Source organism: Stegodyphus dumicola, chromosome X1 (genome assembly GCF_044657685.1).
Source record: "Stegodyphus dumicola isolate Sdum_Otavi_A_Nest chromosome X1, ASM4465768v1".
Taxonomy (NCBI): Eukaryota; Metazoa; Arthropoda; class Arachnida; order Araneae; family Eresidae; genus Stegodyphus; species Stegodyphus dumicola.
In genome coordinates, this window is record NC_140780.1 from 22162352 (window position 1) to 22176962 (window position 14611).

A 14611-nucleotide genomic window follows, 5' to 3' on the forward strand; every position below is an offset into this window, starting at 1 on the left:
AGGTATGCTTGAATATTTTTGTCTTGTAAATAATTTTAATATAATTAAACTGAAAATTTGTCTTGGAAGTTCCATAGAATTGAAAGAGAATCTTCTCTTCAAAAATCTCCCTGTGAGGGAAGGAGTTTAAGATTGTAATGTATTTGTGTTGCTATGTTACCAATATAATACCAGTAAGAAATGTATAGAAACCACAAAACATCAATACAAAACTATAAAATATCTGTGCTTGAAGAAGCACACACTTAAAATGTTTTTCAGTTATTCAGTAAGATTGACTAATAAAGTTAGTTGTTCGATCAAAATGGAAAGATTTCTTTAAAAACTTCATTACAGTAGGCGAGTTCATTGACCCAGCAATCCCAGAGCAAGTGATAACTTTTTATGTAAATTGGGATACATTTAATTGCATTTCTGTTTACTCGCTCTCCAATATTAAATTGTGGTTGACTGCAAACACTCTCAAATATTTGATAGATGAATTGTTAAACACTTTTTGAAATTTACCTTTAGTGGAGCTCAGTATTCTCAAACAAATTTATTTAGAAATGAGTCTGCCACAGCTTTTTCAGAAGCCTGTCAAAGAGAACTAGTTCCTTGCATTTCAAAAAGTGGTTTGTTATTGCTAGTAAAAATCTGCTTTTATTTATTCTATTTCTAAGATATGGTCCTAGTAAACCAATTCCAAATATTTCATTGTAGAACCTTGCTTTTATGCTATTTATGTACTCTTCTGGACTATAGCTAATATTACTAATTAATTGACATATGTCATGGAGCCTGGAGCAACTCAAATTGCTGCAAACTGTCTAAGTAACACAGTACATACAGTATGAAAATTATTCAATTTTCAGTAGGTTTCCCCTTGATACCTTACTGGTTGCCATTAAAATAAAAAATAATTAAATAAACAAATTTAAGCTCTTAAGATCACAACATATTTATTACTATAGAAATGTTTACAGAGACCAGTGGTTACACATAAGTTGTAATAATATGTCTACAGAGTTTTACAGTTTGCAATTTTCAGTAACAAACTACAATGAAATGCAGTCAAATTTTTAAAACTGATGCTAAGAATTTCCTTCTTTATGTCTACATACAAACAGTAATAACAAGCTTATTTCTCATCCTTCATTTTATCAGATCTAAGGAAGAAAAAGGAAAATCTGATGACATTCAAATTAAAATAAATACACATTTATTTTAAAAGTTCAGTGAATTCTCCTTTACTGATCCTGCTCAGGTTAAGTTATTTGAATAAGGCAATGCACATGTGCCTATCTGCTTAAGGGGAGGACTTTCTGAGAGGAACTGGCTTGCATTCATGTTACAAATGGAGAAAACCATGAAAACCGTAGTTAGTCAGTTCACTTGGGTTTAACCCCAGGTTGAACTGCCAGCACTCAGGAGACTAAACCTCTTAGCCACTGGTGGGACTCACCATTAACACCCATACTATTTCAGTTTTCTGTTGAAAACTTGTTAACAGAATTCAGAGCTAATAAAAAATTACTCTAGTTGTGCAGGATTATTGATTTACATATCATTACACCCTCAGACACAGTCACACTTTAAACATTTGATCATAATGATTTTAGTACCCCACTAAAATAATGGTACATAGCCCCATTATTTTGGCAACATGTGCCTTTAAACATTAGAATGTCAATCATTTAGTGGGTATTGAGCCAATAACAAAGACCCATCTCATCAACATTATAATATTCTTGGTGATCATAACCCTTTACCATATACAGTAATAGTTCTGACCAACCTATCACATCAATCTGCAGACACAAGAAATGCAAAATTTCATTTAAACAATTAAGGAATATCATAAAACATTTAAAGTTCCATATTGTGTCACAAATGAGCCAATTAGATAGATTATACTACACAAAGATAAGGTTAAAATTTACATCTCAGAAAAGCAAAAATCTTTCTTGCCCGTAAAAATAACCTTTCTGCTGAAGACATTTTCAATTTTCTCGGCACTCGGAAACATTTTGGCTGATAACAAAATTTTAATGTTTCTTGTGGTTGGGAATTACTTGATGATCTGTCAGGTTAAGAAGTAGTCTTCAAGAAAATTATTGTTAGGAATGATGCTTACTGACACTCTCTGAAATACTGGTCATTTTTCAAGGTGGTTATATATACAAAGTGAAACCATGAAAAGGTTCATTGGTAACTTTTCTACCAATAAAATTTGTTTTGTACTTCTCCACTAAGATGGATGCAAAAGAAACTGACAATGGTCAAAATTATAACTTACTATGGAAAGAATACTATATTAAAGACATAATAATTACTTTACCGGTTTGTTTCAAATATGCAGTTATCTTATTAGCATGTATTTCCAGCTTACATATGGTATCTAATTTTCTTTTTAATTCAAGTAACATTGTCATGAAAATTTGTATTTAACCTGCATCCAAAAGTAGTATATTTTGTTATTAAATAAGACTTGTGAAAACAATTACCAAAAGAACATTTTAATGAATAAATTAAAAAACAATGCAATATATATATATATACAGGGTGTATAGGACAGTCCCTTTGACCTAAAAATTCTTGCAAATGGAGAAAGCTACAGCTATGCAAGTGATGTAATGAAATGCAGTCAAATTTTTAAAACTGATGCTAAGAATTTCCTTCTTTATGTCTACATACAAACAGTAATAACAAGCTTCTTTCTCATCCTTCATTTTATCAGATCTAAGGAAGAAAAAGGAAAATCAGATGACATTCAAATTAAAATAAATACACATTTATTTTAAAAGTTCAGTGAATTCTCCTTTACTGATCATGCTCAGGTTAAGTTATTTGAATAAGGCAATGCACATGTGCCTATCTGCTTAAGGGGAAGACTTTCTGAGGGGAACTGGCTTGCATTCATGTTACAAATGGAGAAAACCATGAAAACCGTAGTTAGTCAGTTCACTTGGGTTTAACCCCAGGTTGAACTGCCAGCACTCAGGAGACTAAACCTCTTAGCCACTGGTGGGACTCACCATTTACACCCATACTATTTCAGTTTTCTCTTGAAAACTTGTTAACAGAATTCAGAGCTGATAAAGTGACTACACCCGACCTAATGTGAACGGCAGAAGCGCCCCTAGTGGTGAAATTTTGATATTAGGCAATGTAAATCGAAAATGAAAAGAGAGCAAAATTTTCAATTAGAAAGTTTTAGTGCATCAATTAATTAGTACGAAATCAATTAATTAGTACATTTGATTCACAAAGATAAGATAAACTATCAACCGTATACCCAACAGATATCTGCATCCAATGCATTCCATCGCCGACTAGATGCGATTCTAGTCTGCATATTCACATTTTGGAAATGCAGCAATGCAAAGTTGCAGATTGAAGCGTTGTACTCTGCTGTAATGTCTGTAAAACTTTAATTTTCAAAGCATTTAAAATTTAAGTTTAAAAGGAGTTGGCTCTCACTTCATACAAACAGCATAATCTCAAACCTCATTATAATCTTGATGGCAGATAATGACATTAACTTACTATCACTGCACAAGAGTTTGCTTTTGAGGGCACAACTCTTGAATGGTGAGGTTTGTATTTTCCATGACCTGAGAGCAGTGCTGAAATATGTGTTTCGCAAAACGTAGACATGACCTGTTGGTCCAGAAGCTGTATGAAAGGATCTTTTTAAAGCTGAACAGCTAAAATATGTCTTCTTCAAGGTTTGAAGGGTGTCAAGGAGCATTGTCAAGAAAGAGAAGGGCTTGCATGGATAAGTCACTGACCTTGAGGTATTTCTTAACAGCAGTACCAAAGACCACATTGATCCATTCCACAAAAAATTTCCCAGTGACCCATACCTTTTGGTTTGCCCTCAATATAACCTGTAGCTTCTTTTTTAAAGCTTTATGCATCTTGAAAGCTCTGGGGTTTCCTGAGTGGTATACAACAGCAGCTTGAGCTTGCAATCTTCACTCACATTTGCAAGCAGTGTAAATGTCAACGAATCTTTCATGGGCTTCTGACCTGGCATCTTTCCTACAGCCACTATGTAAGTTTTGCTTGGCATCTGCTTCCAGAAGAGTCCTGTCTTGTCACAGCTGAACATTTGTTGGGGGATGTATCCTTTGGTTTTTAAAAATTCAGCAAAGTTTTTTACAAATTGCTCAACTGCCTTACAATCACAGCTCACTGCCTCATCATGCCTAAGAACAGAATGAATGCGAGTCCTTTCTCAGAAATTCTCAAACTGCGCCTGACTGGCTTTGAACTGCTCCTGCAAAGATTCCTAAGCTGAAGCACCTGGGCTCTGCAGCAGCAAATCTGTGTAAATGATTCATGCCTTCTTGCAAAGTATAATTTCTGTCACAGTATTTCAGGCAAGCTGCTTCTCTGTCAACGACAATAATAGCAAATTCTACCATCATTTTAAGGACAGACTTAGGAAGTTTTGAAATAATTTCAAAAGATATAGCTTGAGATATAGCCTTTATTGAGTTCTTGTGCTTCAGAAAAATCATATATATTATAAAAGTCCTGCAATAGTACTGCATTGCCACGTCTTTTATGCCTTGCTCATGTTTGTCTGTTATTTCATGTTTTAATTTCAATGCATCAAAATTTGGTATATTTCTTTTTTAACTTAATATATACATATTTAATAATTAATGCATTCATATTAAGTAACATATATTATTGCATTTATACCTCCAATACCATTCCTAAAAAAGGTAATTTTTAAAAAACTAATAACAGACACAATGTGGATTAATTAAATGGTTACAAGGTAGTTACTCTGTTGTTACACTAAAAATGAAATATTTTTCAGCTATCTTGGAAATAAAACTAATCAAATGATTGGCTGGTTTACTGATTTCAACTCCTTTTTTTATCAATAATAACCTTTTCAGGCTTGAATTTCTGTACAAGGTTTTCATTATATTAATATAGTATAATCAAAAGTTAAATGCTAGCTTGTACTAACAGAATTTTCAAACGTTCAAAATATGAAATTTGTCATTCTGTTTTAAATTTAAAAAAAAAGGAGCAATTTAATGCAAAATGTAACAAGTCACAAAAGTTTAAAAATTATAAATAAATTTGTGTAATTCCAAAGACATAGAGGGCAAAGGAAATTTCATTTACTTTGAATCATGAGATGTAAAATAAATCAATTGTTCAAATACTAACTATACATGATTCTCATTACCTAAATTCAACAGGAAATGAAGAGACTGTTTTCATCCACTTCCACTATAATTCCACTGTTCATATCGACTGTAATTTCTGGAATAATAGTAAACTGGGAATCTTGACCTTCGTCGAGACTGTGACCTCTTGCAATAACCAGATCTGATTAAAAAAGGGGGAGGGATGGGGAAGAAAGATGCTAAATGTATGGTCTTTTAAGAATACACAAAATTTTCAGCAAATTAAAAACAAATAATGAGGCATGCAGTTTAGAATATGTGTCTAAGTTTTATACACTTTGCGAGGGAGGCTGGCCAACCCTGAACTCCAGATGTGTCTGAAAAAGTACATGTGACTGTATATATTCAAAAATTATTGTACCAGCTAAAATCCCTACATACAGATAACCACAAAACAAATTTATAATATATGAAGGTTTGATTATACAAACGTCCTGAAAAATTCGACAGCAGTATGGAACATCAAAAACTTGCAAAACAAAGCTTAAACCCAAGCATAGTTACACTTATATATTTTGTACTGCTAATTACGTCGACTTTAGAGCTAATTATTTAAACACTGCATACTTCTAAATAAGTAGAATAATTGGTTTTTGTGTATTGCTTGCATATTAATGCAACTAAAAAAATTTACATAAATACAAATACTTTCATCTCTTTATAGAAATCTTTTCCTTAACATTTCATCAATTTTCAATCGATACTTTTAAGTAAAGACATCATATTGTTTACATTTTACTCAGATAAGTCACTATTCATTAGTATACATTCACATAAAAGCAAACCATTACTTTCGATTTCATACTACAGTTAATTGCATAAAACCAAATTGTTTGCATAGCACACAGACTAAAGTGCCCTACGATTTTCAAACTCTTCAATTCAGCATATATATGTATCTGCAATATATATCACTACTTCACTATATTTCATCTGCATTATATATTTAATCCAAAATCAGCATATCAATTCTCACATGAAAGGTGTATACTATTTACACAGAATGAACCTACAATAGACGGCATTTTCCTGAAACAAGATGATATTCAGAAACTTAGAAATATATGGCCACAGTTTTCAAATTAATTCTTTTTCTTTAATTTTATTAAGCCTGTTTCAACAGAAAGAAGGTATTATTGCTTCCATTAACTGCTTAAAAGGTGTAAATAAATAAAGACTTAAAAGTATCCTGCTCACCATTACTAATAAATAAAATATAAGTGAATGAAACTTTTACAAGAATAAATACATGTTAACATTTTACATGTACCAAATTGCTTATTATTCTATGTTCTTATTAGCTTCAAATTACTTGAGAACTTCGAAAAGAGCCTTCTAAATATTCAGACTCGGAACTTTTAATTTATTACATTTTTTTAGTCTTCTAGCTCTTTAGCTAAAATTTCTTCCTAATTTTGGCCACTGGCTTATTTTACAAAAATCTTCCTAACAGGTTGTCCTTTTTAATTCCACACAATTTCTTTGAGGAAATTTATTGAATTCTTTTGATTTTTATTGTATTTTTTATATACTTTTAATGCTTAAGAAATTTTCCTTGTTCATAAACGGAAGATTTATTTATGTAATTTAAATTATACATATATATTTATACCTACAGATATATATACATAGTATATGGTATTTTGAATTTCTATATTTGAGAATGAGGTCTAAGCCTTAAAATATCAAGTACAAAATTCAAGAAATGAATGATAATTACACTGTGTTTTGAAGTGGAAAAAATCAAACTCAAAGCTGAGTTATTAACAGGAGAAAATGCAATGGGAAAAATAATGACATGGAGGATTCATAAACTGAACTCATGGTTAGCCACTACTGAAACAAAGGGTGAACTGTCTTCAATAGTTTAACAGTGCATTATAATGACCTAACTTAGCATTTTCTGTTTGTGAATACACCTTTTTTTTTATAAGCACAAATAATGAGATTTAAAAATCTGAAATTATATAACATGTCAGAAAAGATACATAAAACAGATGGTGTTCTGAATCTGTTCCAAACTTCGATCTGACAGGAGATGGAACGTAATATCCAGCAGTGGAAGAACACTATGAGGTTGAATAAATAAAATTCTTCAAGCGTTCTAATCAGACAGCACCTTTTTCAAACAAACAATGGATTTTTATAGACTTTATCAAAGTAGTAAATCCTAACAAATAGGAAAAAAGTATCTTATTATTATACTGCTGAAAATCCTATAAATGCATATTAAAATAAAATACAACTCATCAAGATAAAAAAAAATTAAAGGCAGGCTGTAATTTCCGAAAAGTACTAAAGACAACTATTTAATGTGCAATTATTATAACACACTTTATAATTATTTAAAGAAAATATTATTTAAACATAACTTACTTAGCATATTCTTTCATCTCTGATATATAATTTCACTGAGACATTAAATTTCTCATTTGTTGCATGGTGGACGATTCCACTTTTTGATCAACAAAATCGAAGCTTGGTATGTAGTCTTTTTTCAAGAGAAGCCCACTTTTCTGTTCTACGTTAATCATGTTGACCTGCCTTAAGAGAGCCAGGATATCTACAGACAGGGAATTTTTCACAGACCTCATTTCTCTCACCAGAATATATACTGGCTTTATGATTCATAAGCCTAAATCGAAAGTAAAATCTTATAATTATCATATTATAAAGTTAGGAAACAAGTATCAATGTATTTTGTGAGTTTAATACTTCTTCACTCACCAAAAATAAATTTAATTCCTTAAACAGAATATTTTTCCTATATACTAAACACTATATATTCACATAAATTTTAAACGTCTAGGCCCTAACAACAGTTTGAAACTATGCCTTCCCTTTCTGGACAAATGCTCTTATCAATTAAGCTATGAGGAGCCATTAGCCAACTTCCTCATCTTCTTCTTTAGTTACACTACAGCCTATCACAGGCCAAGGCCATCTCAACAAGCCCCCTCCAACGGATCCAATTAGTCACTACAGTCGGACAATGATTGATTCTTAGAGTCCTAAGATCTGCCTTATCTTGTGCAAAGTCTTCCTCTTTTCCTCATACCCTCTACATTGGCAAAGGTCACCTTTTTAAGTTGATTCAAGCTGTCACATCTAAAAATATGTCCAAACCACCTGATACGATAAGTTTTGATGACTCGTACAATATTAGGTTGTTTGTATCTTCTATATATTTGATGGTTAAACAAGGTTCTCCAACTATTATTTTCTTTTAATTGGGCCATATATTTTTGCAGTATTTTTCTTTCAAAAATTAGAAGTCCTTCTTCATCTGTTTCTGATAATGGCCAACATTCACTACCACACAATATGATAGATCTAATAAGAGTTTTAAAAAGATTTATTTTTGTCTTGAAATTTAATAATTTAGACGCTAAAAAATTCTTTAAACCATGATACCAAGTTTAATCTCTTTAATGTCATTCTAGACAGATCAATCAACTTTCTAGGAAATCCAAATTCCACCATAGCTTCAAAAAGCTTTTCACTGTATATGCTATCATAAGCAGTTTTAAAGTCTATAAAAAAAGATGAAAGGTATCAATATTATGTTCAATAGTTTTTTCCCAAATTTGTCTAACAGAATGAATTTGGTGAATAGTAGATTTTCCAGCTTGAAATCCACACTGGTAGCTACCAATAACTGTGCATACAATAATAACCTATTATATAAAATATGGGAGAAGATTTTAGATTTTAAATGCCACATTTAAGAGGGTGATACCTCGATAGTTGCAACATTTGGTTTGTCTCCTTTTTTAAAAAATGGTACAAATGGAGACCTCTTCCCATTCAATGGGCACCTGCTCCTGAGTCATTAAATATAATCTTATGAATAGCATCAATCAGTTCAGGTAGGTAAATATTAATAAGTTCTGCCTTAATACCATCTGGGTCTGCAGCCATGTTGTTATTCAGATTTTCAATAGCTGGTATAACTTCCTCACTTCATATAAGGATGGTATATCAGTTCCAGAGTTCGATCACTTTCAACAACATTCAGGTCGATAGTTAGATCAGCTTCCTCCCTTGGAAGATCACTTCCACAGAGAACATCTCTAAAGAACTCTCTCCATCTTTTTAGCACTTCAACTCGATCACTTGTAAGCTCGCCATTACTTGTTCTACAAATAATACTCCTGGGAAAGACAAAGCGAAATAGAGCGCTGATTTTCTAGTAAAACTTTCTCGATTCCTATTGTGTTTTTAATTTTTCTATCTCATTTGACTGTTCCTCCATATATGCTTTATTTTTCATATGAAACACTATTTTTTTTCTTTTCTTCTCATCACTTTATAATTTTCCTCTTCTCTTCTAATATAGTGTTTTTGAATCATAAGTTTATAAGCTTTGTTTTTCTCTTCAGTAATTTTTGCACAATCACAATCATACCATCCATGTCGTTTATTCCTTTTCAGTTCTGGTATAACTTCCCTTTCGGTATCCTTAATTATTTTTTCAATCTGTTTCCAGGAAAACCACCATTCCGTAAATCATTCCATTTCAGTAGCCTTTCTTTTAATTTATTTGTATAATCATTCATTGTCACAGATTTGTATAATGAGTCAACATCCAAGACTCCATCCCTTTGCTCCCTAATCCAAAAGGTCTTACTTATCCTTCCTCTGCCGCCCAGACAATATAGTGGTTAGGGGAGACTCACTGCGATACCGAAGGGCCCGGGTTCGAATTCCGGAGAGGGCATGGATGCAAAATTGTCTGTTCCTTCATAGGAGGTAACGGTGGCCGTCTATTAGGTGCCTCCACAATAAAATGATCACCATTACTACTTCTGGCCTTAGGAATAGCCAATGAGAGGGGAAAAAACTTATCCTTTCTCTCAGCCTGGAAACCACCAGAAAGAGATTGGAGTCAACATTGGCTCCACGATAATTGCGGACATCCAAAAAGCACTTATTGTGTCTTAGATCCACCAGGAAATGATTAATCTGATTTAGTGTTTTTCCATCTGGGAAGCACCATGTGACTTTATGTACATTTCTACGTTCAAAGAAGGCATCTCCTATAATAAATCATTTGCATTTGCAAAATCATTAAGTCTTAGGCCACTTCCACAGAGTACTACTTTCCTCATGTAAACTGTAATTACCCAAAGTTCCCAACTAATCTCATGCTAATCTTTGCATTAAAGTAACCAATAATCAGTTTTATATCATTTGAGGGACATTTGTCATAAAAGTCTTCAAGTTTATCATAAAAAATCATCCGTATTATTTTCACATTTGTCCTCAGTAGGTGCATATATGCTGATAATAGATAGCTGATTCAATTACAGAATTGTTTATAGAACTGTAGTCGATGGCTCTGTCTCGAAATTTCCCAGTTACTACGAATCCTACTCCAACGCAGTGCTGCTTATCTTCACAACTATATAAAACACTGCATCTTTTATACAAAATTCCTTGACCAAGCCATCTCATCTCCTGAATGGCCAAAATCCCCAATTTAAAATTCTCAAACATGTCAACCATATTTTGAAGTGATCCCTCATAGAGTGCATGCACATTCCAAGTGCCAATATGAAGGCTGTTGTGATTCCATGCCATCTGGGCGGTATCCGTCCATGATTTAGACCTTGAGATCTCAGAACCGGAAATTTTTTAACAGGGTGGGGTAGTTAGCCCCATGCCCAACTCCGAGCCTGGATAATCAGTCCCCTGACATAATCCACAGGGGCAGGGACTGACAGAGGATGCAATATATTTAGCAGTGGAAGAAGAGTATAAGTTTGAATAAATAAATTTCTTTAAGCATTCTAATCTGACAGCACCTTTTATAAACATAGAATGGCTTTTTATACACTTTATCAAAGTAGTAAATCCTAACAAAATAGGGAAAAAAGACATCTTAATATTATACAGCTGAAAAATCCAATCAATGCACATTAAATGTCAAAATAAAAAAAAAATTACTCAAATGCAGTTATTTAGGAAAAGTACTAAGTACAACTATTTAATGTGGAACTATTATAACACATCTTATAATTATTTAAAGAAAATATTATTTAAACATAATTTAATTAGAATATTCTTTCATCTCCGATATTTGATTTCGCAGAGACATTAAATTTCTCATTTGTTGCATGGCAGATGATTCCACTTTTTGATTAACAAAACCAAAGCCTGGTATGCAGTCTTTTTTCAACAGAAGCCCACTTTTCTGTTCTACGCTAAAGAGCCTGACTAAAGCCACCTACCTGAAGAGGGCCAGGGTATTTCCAGTCTGGGAATTTTCACCAAATATAAATTTAATTCATTAAACAGAATACTTATAAACAGAATACTCATAGCTACTAAATAGTATATATTCACATAAATTTTAAAAGTCTGGGCCCTGACAGCAGTCTGACTATATGCCTTCCCTTTCAGGACAAACATTCTTATTAACTGAGCTATCCGGAGCCATTAATCGTCTACACGTGAATTTTTCATAAGCCTAGACCTCGTGTACTTTTAATTTGGTTAATACTACTACCTACTGTTAACAATCAATATAACCTTTAAATGATTATTAAAAACCTCTTAACAATTCATACTTCACTCTTTGAATTCAAAAATCAATCTGACTTATCAGAGTAATTTAATACATTCAGTGGCAAATTACACTCATCAAGCGGTTTGAAAAACTAATTAATCAGATTTATTTGGCATAAGTTTACTCATTTTAGAGAAGAAACAGATCGGTTGCAGCTGACATACAAACATGGAAGCAATACCTGTAATTTGCATTTAGGTTTTTGCTGCAAAATTTAATTTCACAGAGTATGTCCAGCAAACGAAGGATTTTTTTAAGAAAATGCTAAATGCAGTCAAATCAAGAGAAAGCAGATAACATGGATCCAAGGGAAGTAATGATGTAGGATAAAAATAGCGGTATTGATAATAGTGGCAATACTACCATTTGTTTAAAGCCTATAAGATATAGAGCAAATGATGATAACGATTTTAACGTTAAAAACAAAAAAATCAAAGAACAGCTTTGGAACAAAGAAAATGTTCCAAAAACAAAGACATTTATGGAAATAAAATATAAATGCTTTAATAGCTCACAGAATAAGTTTCAACTATAAACCAATATATACCCTCTCCACATAATAATATTATACCTGACTTTTCACAACAGGTTGTTCATAGACAACTGCTAAGGATGCAACTGTTGGACAACTGCTAAGAATGGATCATTGCAATGTAGTAGAACATTAAGCAGGGGTGGGGGTTAATCAAGATAAAATATTGTTTTCACACTATTTGGACATTGGACCAAAGGACATTATTCCTTAGGAAAATGCAGAAGGCTTTGAAACATCCATAAGTAATAACTGTTCTTTTGATGCTACACACAGAGAAATAGAAAAATGTATATAAATGACAGCAAACAACTTGGAGAAAGGTGTCAGTACAGGATATGTCCAACATGGAGGGTGATGCAATTTTCCACATGTTGTGTTGTGCTTTCCACTACATTTTCCAGCAGCTGTTGAGGCCATTGACCTGACTCCTTTGGCAATACATGGATGAGGGTGTTGTTCATGGGAGGATACTTTTGACCAACACATCACCTACCAAGAGCACCTCAAACATTTTCAGTGGGGGTTTAGATGTGAAGAACGTATTGGCCATACCAGGCACTGAATATTCTAGCTGGTTAGAGAATTCCGAACAGCAAGTGTTTTGTGACATTGTACGTTCTCATTTATGAAAAGAAATTTATCAAGCACCCTAGAAACGTATCACTGGCCAGTCCCAGTCCCATTTGCAGCCACATATAGGGATATACGGTTATTGATCATGTTGGCTCATACCCTGATATTGTAAGTGCGGTAATGGTTCCTTTCCTGGCTATTTTATGGATAATCAGAGGTGCTGCTCTCAACCCAGATCAGATGAACCTACCATCTGATGACAGACTGAACCTATTCGCATTGAGAATGGTATGCTAGTCCAGTTCTGTTAGGTTCAACTGCGAAGCTTGCGACACCATTGCAAATGGGTGGTAAAGTGCAGTCCAGATAATAGGACATACACTGATAAGAACCTGTTAACAATTCACAGTCTTAAATTCATACTTGATTCCTTGAACTCTAAAGTGAATAGGACTTATCACAGTAATTTAATATATTCAGTGGCAAATTACTCCCATCAAGAGGTTTGAAACACTAATTAATCAAATTTAACTGGCATGACCTTACTCATTTAGAAAAGAAACAGATCAGTTGTAACTAGGACACAAACATGGCAGCAGCTGTAATTTGTATTTAGGTGTTTGCTACAAAATTTAATTCCATATGGTCTGTCCCGCAAACTAAGGATTTTTCTAAAAAAACGCTGAATTCAGTCAAATCAAGAACAAGCAAATAATATGGATTCAAGGAAAGTAATGATGTAGGATAAAAATAGTGGTAATGGTAATAGTGGCAATACTACCATCTCTATAAAGCCTATAATATATATAGCAAATGAAAATAACAAATTTTAATGTAAAAAAGATAATCAATGAATGGTTTTGAAAAAAAATTGCTCCAAAAACAAAGCCATTATTGGAAATAAATCATAAATGCTTTAATAGCACACAGAATAAATTTTAACTATAAACCAATGTACACCATCCTTACACAATAACTTACCTGGCTTTTGTTTTCACAACAGTTGGTAATAGACATAACTGTTGAAGAACAGCTAAGGACTGATAATTGCAACACATTAGAACATTAAGTAGGGGTGGGGGTTAATCAGGATAAAATATTGTTGTCATACTGTTTCGACATTAGAATAAAGGACGTTATTGCTCAGAAAAATAGAGAAGGTCATGAAGCATCCAAAAGTAAAAAAGTGTTATTTTGATGCTTTGCACACAGAAATAGAGAAATGTACATGAATACCAACAGACACCTTTGAGAAATGTGTCAGTGCAGGATATGTTCGGCACGGCATGTGATGCAATTTTCCACATGTCATGTCATGCTTTCCACATTATCCAGCAGCTGTTGAGGCAATTGGTCTCACTTCCCTGTGAATACATGGATGAGGGTGGTCTTGTCATGGGAGGATATTTTCGACCAGCAGGTCACCTACCTAGAGCATCCCAAACATTTTCAATGGGGTTTAGATGTAAAGAACATGTTGGCCAGGTACCGAATATTCTAGCTGGCTAGAGAATTCTGAACAACAAGTGTTTTAGAAATTATTTGTTGTCATCCGTAAAAAAATTTATCAAAGGAAGCACCATATAAATGTTAGGCAGTAGAGCTTCATCAATGTATCACTGACCGGTCACAGTCCCATTTGCAGCCACATGTAGAGATGCACGGCTATTGATCATGTTGGCCTATACCATGACATTTTATCTAAAGTAATGGTTCCTTTCATGGCTATTTTCT

At 33.2% G+C, this 14611-nt stretch overlaps 1 protein-coding gene across 4 annotated transcripts in view; it reads right to left on the minus strand.

Annotated features, from left to right (window-relative positions):
• Positions 1–915: 915 nt before the first annotated feature.
• Positions 916–14611, minus strand: part of LOC118194112 (uncharacterized) — a 36660-nt gene continuing 22964 nt past the window's right edge. For 2 of the 4 annotated variants that reach the window (XM_085807678.1, XM_085807681.1), the window contains 3 exons: positions 7575–7833; positions 5198–5340; positions 916–2721 (listed from right to left, as the gene is read on the minus strand). Coding sequence is in view for 1 of the 4 variants with exons in the window: in XM_085807681.1 (XP_085663807.1) it covers positions 7826–7833 (8 nt within the window). In the remaining 3 variants the exon portion in view is untranslated. Of the gene's footprint in view, positions 2722–5197; positions 5341–7186; positions 7369–7574; positions 7834–14611 lie in introns of all 4 variants that reach the window. The other 2 variants (XM_085807679.1, XM_085807680.1) reach the window with 2 other exon arrangements.